Source organism: Salvia splendens, chromosome 8 (genome assembly GCF_004379255.2).
Source record: "Salvia splendens isolate huo1 chromosome 8, SspV2, whole genome shotgun sequence".
Taxonomy (NCBI): domain Eukaryota; kingdom Viridiplantae; phylum Streptophyta; class Magnoliopsida; order Lamiales; family Lamiaceae; genus Salvia; species Salvia splendens.
In genome coordinates, this window is record NC_056039.1 from 12,282,022 (window position 1) to 12,294,422 (window position 12,401).

The window sequence follows — 12,401 nt, forward strand, 5'->3', positions numbered from 1 at the left end:
CATATATATGTGTGTGTAGTATATTAATCGTATTATTTTACACACATGACATGAGTACATACATGAATATTGAATAAAAATAGGCCAAAACTCCAATTATATACTCTTATTAATATCAATAAAATTCAGATGTGAGATAATCTAAAAATAATTGTGCAAAATTGCAAATAATGTAAAAGTGAGTTATTGTGGTACACCAAACACAATACAATAAAGTCCTGAAAAATGAATAGCACGAAAAGAACAAATAGAATTGGTTAGTACAAATCAATTTAAAATGGGAAGTACATGTATACTAAGTCAGTACTCCACTTTGTAAAGCACGAGTGAGTGGATAGGGTTATCCATTGGGATCCACGTGGCACATCCCATGTCTCTACCAAAAATGTAATTTCATTACTTCGACGTGGCAGGCTATTATCTCATCATAAAATTATTATAATGAGGCATAAATACGAAATGTTCGAATTAGAAATGATAATAAAGGTAGTTAGTATTAGCTATCAATTTAATTTTATTAAATTAACTTTCGACTTTGTTCTTTCTTAGTCCACATCATCCCTTTCACATTCTACCTCTCAAATTTCGACTTTGTTCTTTCCTTAATTTGCTTTCATAGTATTCAACAAATAAATTTCATTCCATGCAAAAATGTGGAAAACAGGTTTTTTGTTCTTATTTTTATAAATGATTTTAATATATGACGAATAAGCATCACTACCATGTGGAGTTACAAGTTAGCTAAGAATGGTATGAACATGGGTAGAGCTAGAAATTTATATTCGCAATCGCAGCAAAAATCAATATACAATAAAATTTTATGAATTTATGAAGAGATATATAGCGATTAGAGACCATCCTAAGCATCTGTATTTAGGTTGGGATTAACTAAATAGTACTCCCTTTATCCCACAATAGTAGTCACTCTTATTGTGGGCACGAGTTTTAAGAAATGTAAAGAATAGTGAGTTGAAAAAGTTAGTAGAATATGAGATCACTTTTTTTATATTGATTTTATAATAAAATACTGTATAAGTGAAGTGAGTTAGTGGAATGTGAGATACATTTATCATTTATGGTAAAAATAAAGTGTGACTCTTACTGTGGGACGGACCAAAATAACAAATTATGATTCTTATTGTGGGATAGATGGAGTAAAATATTACTAGTATATTAAATTATTTAGTTTTATATGGCTAATTTATCATTAGTCAGTGTTTGGTATGTTAAATAAGTGACGTAGATAACTTAATTTCTCGATGAGTATACAAGTTTGTGTTTTTGTTTAAGGATAATATTTATTCCAATAAAAAATCATTAATTACCAAATTATCAATAGATAAAGGAAGAGAGCTTTGAAATTTAATTGAACTATATATGTAGGAGGAACTATTCATGCATTGTATCGAAATACATGAATAATAATTGTGATGAATATATATATGCAGGATTCGATCAAATGGTGCAAGATATTACACAACAAATAAGTGTCTCTTCTGGTTTGTAATTGACTAGCTTAGAACATCTTTACATACATCATGGTGCCTGCTCTAAACCAGAAAGATAAACTTACAACAGTAGTTGCACTCTTCTGTAGAATGAGTTGCTTGGATACTTAAAATCCATTTTTCTTTGTGGTAACATATGAAAAAAGGTGAAGAAAAGTAGAAGTTTGATCAGGATTTTAGTCCCTCTAAGTTAAAGTTATATATACATGCATAAGTCCGAAAAATTGAAAGCAAATGAGAATTTAGCACTAATGGCGCGAGGAGGGACTTTTCAGGCCACTCAAGGTCTCAAGCTTATCTAGGAATTTCTTGTTAGTGATAATGGTGGTTGCCTTGACGGGAGGAGGAGCATCGGCACTGGCATTGGCATCAGCATCGGCATTCTTGTTGTCGGGCTCCCAGCCCATGAAATCCAGCAGCGTCGTCTTCGAGTCATCCTCGGTCGCTTGGTCCCCGCCCCTAGCCTGGGAGTCGATGAGCACCACGTCGTCTATTCTCGAGAGCACGGTGAAGGCCAGACTCTCGATGATTCTTGAATAGCTCTCGAGGATCGCGTGCCCCACGTTTCTGTTGTATTGGATCTTGTTTATGTCTAGATCAGATTGAGGGATCCCTGGGAATCTATGCTTGAGAATGAGCAGGATTGTCTCTGCTCTGTCTTCAATGATCTCTCTCTTCTCCATGCTCACACCTGACCCCCAAGCAGACTTGTCCTTGGCATTCATCTTCCTCTCCCATATCACCACCGACGCCTCGATCTTGTTCTTAAGGTCAACGATCTTGTGCTCCGATGACAGGTCCACCGACTGGAGGAACACGTCCGGGTCAAAGAAGTCGTCTGTGATGCTCTTGTACATCGCGTCCCCAAGGCTCGCTCTCCCGTTCTGCACACACCACACCAAATCATGCAACAAATATAATGAATGCCCTAATTCACCAATCCTACCTTTGGAAGAGCTTCTATGTAGCTCTCTGGGATCTCCATCTCTGTCAAAACCTGCGCGTTTATGGCCATCGCTGCTTTCAGAACTTGGTGCACGGAATCCTTCTGATACTGCAGCCATTTTCTTGTAACCTCGGACAGGCCGTTTGGAGGCACCTTTGGCGTCGGGATCCACCATTTTTCGTTGTTGCTAGGTCCCTTCTCGTAGTAGAACTCGTTCTGGTCCTTGAAGTTGTCCAGGCAATCCTGTTCCACCATTGCAAAAATCAATGTCGTAGAAAATTGAGGAATTGATGATGATGATGATGATAATAATTGGTCTTACTTACAAGGAGCATGCCATCCAGCTTCTTTAAGGCAGGAACATTCATGTGAAGGTCAGTTCTCTGTCTTGTTATCATGATCTGGTGAAGAGTAGTCAAGTATGTGTTTAGCTTTCAAATACGAGAGAGAAGGCAAGAAGGAGAAAAAAGATAATAGTGAGACCTCCATGTTGCTACCATCTTTAGCCTTTTGTTTAGAAGGAACAAATTCAACAATATGATCAGTGACAGATAAGAGCCAATCAATCTCTTTTTTCCACCTTGCCTTTGTGTCTGGTGCCATTGGCTCCAATCTCTTTTGCTCTCCAAATGCAGAAGCTGAATTCAATCAACATAAATTATGCTTTGGAGAGATGTATATAGTTGTATGGATTGAAGTACCTGCTAAGTTTGTAATAGCGTTAGACAAAGCCAAAGCCGAGGAGACGCCTTTTCCACCCCCGGACATGTCCTCTCCTAGAAGCAACTTTGCAAACTTTTCCTTCATCATGTCCAGATCGGATGGGGCCGCTCGGGGCTGAGGAGCGGGGGGGTCGCTGGGAGGTGGGCGGGAAGGCTCAGCCCGTTCAACATCAGCAGTGGGAGGGAGGACCGGCTGTTCCTGCTGCTGCTCATTAGGATCGGTCAGGGGGCTCGTAGCCTGGCTCTTGGAGAGGCGATCGCTGGGCGTGGAAGGTCCTCCATTAGTCTCAATGACCAAACTCTTAGTTTGTCTGATCCCATCAAACATGCCCTTAAACTGGCCGAGCTTGGCTCGCAAATGCTCCTTCTCCTCCTCTAGCGCGCGCACCATTTTTGCGTTTTTTAGTTTTACTATCCAAGCTCGGACCAACCACAACTTGTTAATTTTGTTTGCTTCTCTCACAATAATCTTGGATTAGAGAGATGATGATTGATTGTTGTGCAGTTGGGAGCAAGGATTTAGGGGGGAATGAATGTGTTGTTGGTTTGTGTTTATGTTTATGGTTGTGATCATTATCAAACTTTGTTTTTCCATTGTTGTTTATGAACGTGAGATGATGTAGGAACGTGGGGTGCATGTTACAGCTAATTCAGATTAAGACAGCTCATTTTTTTAGGCCTTCTATCTTGTGATTTTTATTTGTAGATTCTAATTCTGTTTTTCTCCATGGTTTTACCCATCTTTGTAAAATTAGTGGTGGTTTTTGGTTTCACAAGATTTGTGCTAGAGGAAAGGCAGAGAGCCAACAATTTCTTGCAGCATCTAACTCCACAAGCTAAATAAGGATCATTTTAAATTATTGATGTTATGTTACAAATCTACGTACAAATTTTACGCTCCTAACAAATCTGTACTAACAACACCACAAGTTTTTAAATGCACCAAATTCGTAAAAAACTATTTCAACTTTCATATATAAATAAAAATTGATAGGGGTGGATTTGCATAGTCTAATTCAAATTAGGATATTAATTACCTTATCAAAATCTATCAATTGAAAAATTATTAAAAGTATTTGATTATTATGCAAAATCTAATCTTTATGAAAAATCGTGGTTCATTTGACACGGAGTACTATTATATTATTACAGCTATAATTACAATTATGTATTGCTAATGATGAATAGCATGAATCAATTTGAACCATTTGACAGTGACATATCAATATATAGATGGACAAGATTGATCAAGTTAGTTAAGTTCGGTTATGAAACTTAATTTATTTCGGTTTTCATTACAAGCTCATTTTACTTCATTGTATTTGATTTATTACTTCATTCCGATACATAATACCTAGAAACTACATTCTGATTTTACTTACTTCCAGTAGGTTTTGAAATGATTCAACACATGCTTCATTCGAATTCATTGACTTGGATTTTTACTTTATTCACTTTAGAAAATACAATTTATTCCAATAGGTTTATTACTTCATTAAAAAACGTTATTACTTCATTAGACAAGGTTTTTACTTCATTTCAGTAGGACTTCAAATGCTTATACACGTACTTCATTCAAATGATTGATTACATCATTCTATGTTCTTATTACACCATTCAATTAGGCTATCATTTCATTTGTTGTCAGCGTCGTGACGGCGGTGATAGTCATTGTAGAGAGAAAGAACAGTGTGCAATGATATAACCTCCTTTACGTACTGGAATGAAGTAATAATCCTATTGGAATGAAGTAATATATTCTGCAATGAAGTTAAATCCTCATAATATGTTAGTATGACTTATTTTCCGTGGGTTGAAGTAAAATAGGCCCGTGATAAAGGCGAAAATAATTTATATATTTGCGCATCTCATCCATAAAGAACTAGATCTAAAAATCCCTGTCCAGAGCCTTTGTCCTAGCGGCAAGGAGCTTAGACATTATTGCATGACGTGCCGAGTTCGAGCCCTCTTGACATCAGTTGTAATTTCCTTCTATCTATAGTACATGAGTTTATTTGTAATTTCCTCCCTTATATAGGAATTAATTTTAAAAAAACCCATAATTTTTAAAAAACTAGATCTAAATCCATCTTGACATCAGTTGTATATCTATAGTACATGAGTTTATTTGTAATTTCCTCCCTTATATAGGAATTAATTTTTAAAAAACCCATAATTTTTAAAAAACTAGATCTAAATCCATCTTGACATCAGTTGTAATTTCCTCCTATCTATAGTACATGAGTTTATTTGTAATTTCCTCCCTTATATAGGAGTTAATTTTATAAAAAACCCCATAATTTTTAAAAAACTAGATCTAAATCCCTTAATTTAGTATAGTTGTGCGGTTCGGCAATAAGGATTGTATTTGCATATAATGAGACTCATCAGTTATAATCATTAATCCAACTTTTCTTTAGGTATAATCGGAATCAAATCTTACTAAAAAAGTATCGATTATCGAGTAACTGACGACAAACCTTAAATGGTTAATCAATAACCATTGGTCATTTATTTACGACTTTATACTACACTAAGTTATTACACTAACATTCCATTATGAATTACTAATATATAATGAAATTAATAGTATTTTGTAATAGTTTTTTTTAGTATTTTGTAATAGTCTTTTTAATTCAATTTTTTTACATTTCTTAACATTCGCATTTATATTAAAATAAGACTTTAGCATGGCATACCAAGGGTGTTTTGAATGAAAAAAAGGCATATTAGAATGGTTGAGTGGAAAAAAAAGTGGAATCCATAAAATTCAACATGATATTTCATATTTGTAATATTTCGATTATGTATACTGGAGTAGAAATTTTCCGTATAATCAAAGCTGTGTTTTGCTTTTGCAAAGGGAAAATGGAGAACGTGGGAGTGATGATGACCACTCCAATGTCAGCCTACCTTGAGCAACAGCTCCAGCAGCGCTCACACTCTTCAAGCTCTGGGGGTCATCTCAGTCCCTCACTCGGTGCGCCGACTCAGTCAAAGCTGTGGTCGGCGACACCAAAATTGGCGTCGATTCCAAGATCATTGACTCTCTCCCCCCACCTCCCCGCCGAGGCAGAGTTCCCGACACCTTCATCATTGTAGTTTGGTTTGGCCCTGTAAAAATCATGGATTAAATATGCCCGGTCAATGGATTTTGACCAAATAATAAATGTGACGAGACATTTAATTTTGTGAAATTAAATGACATAGCGTCGATCTACATTTTACGTAGGTAAATGTAGTATATTCACTTTCTCAAATCCGATTTCCGGTGAGTGAGAAATAGTGGATTAAAGTTGGGCATAATTAGCTTTTAATTAAAGCTTGGAGATGGAGCTTAGGGAATAATTAACTAGTGTTAATTATCCCACATTGGAGGATTAACACATCTTTAATGTGTATAAATTAAGTGACTTTATGTTACTTAATAATTATAGTGGACCAAGATGGGTGAAAGAGCCCACACGCGCGCACACGCGCGCGCCGCCGCCGCCGCCCGCCCGTGCCCGTGCCCGCGGGCCCGGGCCCGAGCCCGACCCCGATCCCGATCCCGATCCCGATCCCGATCCCGATCTTGATCTTGGACTTGGACTTGGACTTGGACAGTCACGGTTGCCACGTGAGAAATCCACACGCTCCACACACGGGTGGCACATTACAGCCACACGCCTGTAACCGACGTCGGTTACGTTTTTGCCATGATGAGCCTTCAATGGCTGGTTGACCCTGCATGGTGGTTAGCCTATAAATAGGCTAGCCATACCACTGCATTAGGACACACACCTACAAGCATTCTCTGCATAAGCTCTCTCCCTCTCCCTGCATTGTCTTTCTGTCGAAGCTCTGCCCTCTCCTCCATCTCGTTCGCCGGAGCTCTGCTGATTGCGGTGCTGCATCAGAAGAGACGTAGCCGTTTTACCTTTGGGGACGACACGCCAAACCGAGAGCACTACCGGGGCGTATCTCGTCTTGCGGGAAGAGGCCTCCTCGACTCGGCTGTCATAGCATACTGGTTTAGTTGTATCATTTTCGTTGTAACTTCAGTTCATTTTTGTATTCCTTCTTTTGGGTTGTATTACGCCCGGTTTTGTTATCTTGTAATCCCAGAAACCAACAATCGCAAGACGAGATAACTTGCCTTTGAAGGAATTTGGACTTCTAAACTGAACTAAAACTTTCGAAATATTAACACCTTTTGTTGGAGATGTCGACGGAATCCAACACTGCTGCTGCCAACGCCACCGCCGCAATTCCCTCCACCATGGCGACCACTGGACCGGTCAACACTTCATCGGCTCCCTCGATGATGCCAACTCCCGGCTTCCCAGCCGCTTCATCCACCGTCCCTTGGGTTTGGGACAACCCCTTCGGGGCGTCCATTGGTTCCACCTTTGGTGGTTCGGTTGGTTTCACTTTTAGTGGTTCCTTCGGATCCTTTAATGGATCGGGTGTTGGTGCCTTCGGGCTCAATACTGGTGTTGGATCTTCCGGGATCAACACGAATGTGGGGGGCACTATGCCCATCACGAATGTGGGGGGCACTATGCCCAACACGAACATGGGGGGCTCTATGCCCAACCAAGTTGTTGGCTCCTTCGGGGGCAACGGAATTGGTTCCTTCCAAGGACCAACTGCGGCACCTTTGGCACCAAGGACCAATGTTGTTCTACTTGACAACATTGGGCGTCGCCAACTTCCTCACGGAGAACGAGCCGCCCGCGCCAAGCGACCAAGAGACTAGGCTCGAAGTCATGGCGGACTATGAAGCTTGGAGAAAAGGGGATTATCTATGTAAAAACTTTATTTTAAGTGCATTAGATGATAGCCTCTATAATGTATACTCCAATGTAACCACATCTAAACAAATGTGGGAAAGCCTAGAGAAGAAATATAGCATAGACAATGCTGCAGGGACTGAACAGGTTGTAGCATCCAAGTTTATGGACTACAAGATGGTCGACTCTCGACCCATCATGGAGCAAGTCCAAGAGCTCCAAATGATCATCCACTCCTTAGTGGCTGAAGGGATGACCTTGCCCGATAAGTTCCTAAGGTGCACGATCATTGACAAGCTCCCTCCAAGTTGGAAGGACTTCAAGAGTTATCTCAAGCACAAGCGAAAGCAGATGACCCTTGAAGACTTGATCGTGAAGTTGCGCATTGAGGCCGACGTGCGCAAAAGTGATCAAAAGGCTAAGGGCTTCACCCCAAATGAAGCCAAAGCCAACCTGTTGGAGCGGGGCGGTCCCTCCAACAAACGCCCTCGCCCAAACCGTCCAAACGACAAAGGGAAGGGAAAGCAGCCTTCAAAGAAGTTTGAAGGCGACTGCTACAAGTGTGGCAAACCAGGCCACTTTGCTAAAGACTGCCGCAGCAAGAAGAAGAAGCCGGCAGCCCACGTCGTTGAGAAGGAGTTCAAGGACTGGGATGAGAACGACCTCATTGCAGTGGTCACTGAAGAGGTTAACCTTGTTGATAACAAGGGAGGCTGGTACATCGACACCGGCGCTACTGCTCATGTTTGCTCCGACAGGAGCAAGTTTGCCTCCTACACTGCTGTTGAAGGGAGGAAGATCAACATGGGGAATCAAGCATCGTCCGAAGTCCTCGGCGTTGGCAACGTGATTCTCATGATGACGTCTGGCCTAACTATCACTTTGAAGGATGTGCTGCATGTCCCGGACATCCGCAAGAACCTAGTGTCAGGATCAATACTAGTTAATAAAGGGTTTAAACTTGTATTTGAGTCCGATAGGTTTGTCTTGTATAAGTTTGGAAAATCCATCGGAAAAGGTTATGTAACCGATGGGCTTTTCAAGCTTAGTGTAGCAACTCGAAGTGTTGCGAAGCCATTGGCCAATAAGAATAAAGCATCTACTTCCTCTTATTTGATTGAGTCTTCAAATTTGTGGCATTGTAGATTGGGACATGTAAATTCAAAAGCCATTAAAAGATTAGTAAATTTAGATTTACTAAAGGCTAATGAATTGGATATCCAAGATAAATGTGAAATTTGTCTTGAAGCAAAAATGACTAAGTTGTCGTTTCACTCGGTTGAACGAAGCACAAAACCCCTTGAATTAATTCACACGGATGTATGTGATTTAAAGATGTTGCAAACTAGAGGTGGTAAAAAGTACTTTATCACTTTCATAGATGATTGCACAAGATATTGCTATATTTATCTTTTAAGAAGCAAAGATGAAGCAATAGAGGCGTTCAAAAATTATAAGAACGAAGTTGAGAATCAACTTGGTTGTAAAATCAAAATGATTCGAAGCGATAGAGGAGGCGAATATGTAGCCCCGTTTGAGGAGTTATGCAACGCAAGTGGTATAATTCATCAAACAACTGCTCCATATTCACCACAATCTAATGGTGTTGCAGAACGCAAGAATCGAACTCTAAAAGAGATGATGAATGCACTGCTACTCAGTTCAGGATTACCACATAACATGTGGGGGGAAGCTGTTTTGACAGCAAACTATATCTTGAATAAAATCCCTCTCAAAGGAAAAGATGTTACTCCTTATGAGTTGTGGAAGGGAAGGAAGCCATCCTACAAATACCTCAAAGTGTGGGGGTGTTTGGCAAAGGTGATGGTTCCTCCGCCCAAAGAAGTTACAATCGGACCTAAGACGGTTGATTGCATCTTCATTGGATATGCACTTAACAGTAGTGCATATCGATTTGTTGTTCACAAGTCTGAAATATCGACTATCACAGTAGGAACAACAATTGAGTCGAGGAATGCTGTATTTCTCGAAAATACCTTTCCTTGCAAAGATAAGGAAAAGGTATCAACCAATTCTGAGACAAGAATTGAAGAAGCCACTAGTTCTAAACAAGTGGAAGAAGAAGCCACTAGTTCTAAATCAACAGATGCGGAACCTGAATCGCGCAAGCGTGCAAGGCCCGATCCAAAAGATACAGTACTAAGACGTGGTAATAGAGTCAGAACACCAAAAACTTTTGGTCCTGACTACATTGCTTTCATGTTGGATGAAGAACCAACATCGATAAAAGTAGCCTTTGCTGGCCCAGACGGGCTGCATTGGAGAGAAGCTGTTCAAAGCGAAATTGATTCAATTTTGCTAAACCACACATGGGTGTTGGTTGATTTGCCCGAAGGTGCTAAACCTTTAGGATGCAAATGGGTTCTTAAAAGAAAGTTTAAGGCCGATGGAACAGTTGATAAGTATAAAGCCCGATTAGTAGTAAAGGGTTTTAAACAAAAAGAAGGACATGACTTCTTCGATACCTATTCACCTGTAACAAGGATTACATCTATCCGGGTGCTTCTCGCTATTGCTGCATTGCACAATCTCGAGATTCATCAAATGGATGTAAAGACCGCGTTTCTGAATGGTGAACTAGAAGACGAAATCTACATGGAACAACCCGAAGGGTTTGTAGTACCTGGACAAGAGAAAAAGGTATGCAAGCTCGTGAAATCCCTATATGGATTGAAACAAGCGCCATTGCAATGGCACTTGAAGTTTGATAATGTGATGTTATCAAATGGGTTTAAAATCAACGAGTGCGACAAATGTGTCTACATCAAGAGCACTAATAACGGTCATGTTATAGTGTGTCTCTACGTTGATGATATGTTAATCTTGGGTAGCAACACTCAAGTAATTAACGATACAAAGGCCATGTTAAGGAGAAACTTTGACATGAAAGACATGGGTCTAGCCAATGTAATTCTTGGAATGAAGATTCTAAGAACGAATGATGGAATCATCTTAACACAATCACATTATGTTGAGAAGATATTGAATAAATTCAAAGCCTATGATGGCGCGCCGGTTAAGACTCCAATTGAACTCGACGTTCACTTGAGCAAAAACAAATGCGAGCCCGTTGCACAAGAAGAGTATGCACGGGTCATCGGGTGCATTATGTACTTGACTAATTGCACTCGACCTGACATTGCTTGTGCCGTGAACAAGTTAAGTCGTTACACGAGCAATCCAAGCAAAGAGCATTGGAGAGCTCTTGTGAGGGTTTTGAGATATTTAAAACACACTCAAAATCTTGGGCTACACTTCTCGAGATACCCCCCGGTGCTTGAAGGGTACCGTGATGCCAATTGGATATCCGATAATAGAGACTCACTTTCAACAAGTGGATATGTCTTTACTATTGGGGGTGGTGCTGTATCGTGGAAATCCACAAAACAGACCTGTATAGCCCGATCAACAATGGAATCGGAGTTCATTGCCTTGGATAAGGCTGGTGAGGAAGCCGAGTGGCTTAAGAACTTCCTTGAAGACATTCCATGTTGGTCTAAGCCAGTGCCACCAGTGCTGATTCACTGCGATAGCCAAGCGGCTATTGGAAGGGCAAACAATGGTTTCTATAACGGTAAGTCTCGACATATACGTCGACGACATAACACCGTGAGACATTTGATCACAACAGGGGTGATCATAATTGACTATGTGAAGTCAATAGATAATCTAGCGGATCCGCTAACCAAAGGGTTAAACCGTGATCAAATGAATAAGTTGCTAGAGGGAATGGGTTTGAAATCCACAAACTAAAGAATTGTTATAGTGGTAACCCAACCATGATGACTGGAGATCCCAAGAACTTGGTTCAAAGGGACAACTAAGCTATGAGAGTTCATGGAAAAACACTCAAACTATATCTATTCCCTAGAGAGCAATAGAGTGTTGGAGAACTTGCCTCGTGGTAAAGGCTAAGTCTATGACTTTTAATGGTTCTTAAGGATCTCAAAGAGATGGAATTCTCAAAGAGACCAAGTATGGCAAGGTACTTGACTAAGAATCACCTATGTAAGTGCGAAGTGTGGTCGCTTCATAAAAAAACGCACTTATGAATCCAAAGTGGTGTCCAAGACCGCAATGGACACAAAACGTGAGAACGGATGAGGTTGAGGTGTTTAAGTGTTAACACCATTGTCTCGGTGCACGCCGTGGGGGATTAGTTCAAAGCATCGCGCTACTAAGCCGCCTGTGTATCCGATGGTGTCGACTATGGAGGGTTCAAAGTCAACAACTACCTATCCTTATGCTTATATACCTCGCGAGGGTTGAGCTTGTGTCTGCATGCATATGCATTCGGCTATTTCCACTCATGTGGGGGATTGTAAAAATCATGGATTAAATATGCCCGGTCAATGGATTTTGACCAAATAATAAATGTGACGAGACATTTAATTTTGTGAAATTAAATGACATAGCGTCGATCTACATT

General features: G+C 40.2%; 1 protein-coding gene across 1 annotated transcript; it reads right to left on the reverse strand.

The window, feature by feature from the left end:
- Positions 1 to 1,655: 1,655 nt before the first annotated feature.
- LOC121743221 (rop guanine nucleotide exchange factor 12-like) lies at positions 1,656 to 3,888 on the reverse strand. The gene is made up of 5 exons (XM_042136457.1): positions 3,156 to 3,888; positions 2,938 to 3,092; positions 2,781 to 2,855; positions 2,455 to 2,697; positions 1,656 to 2,392 (listed from the first exon to the last, which is right to left on the reverse strand). Exons 1-5 carry the CDS (start codon positions 3,565 to 3,567, stop codon positions 1,757 to 1,759), a joined length of 1,521 nt encoding a protein of 506 aa, XP_041992391.1. The 5' UTR covers positions 3,568 to 3,888; the 3' UTR covers positions 1,656 to 1,756.
- Positions 3,889 to 12,401: the final 8,513 nt, after the last annotated feature.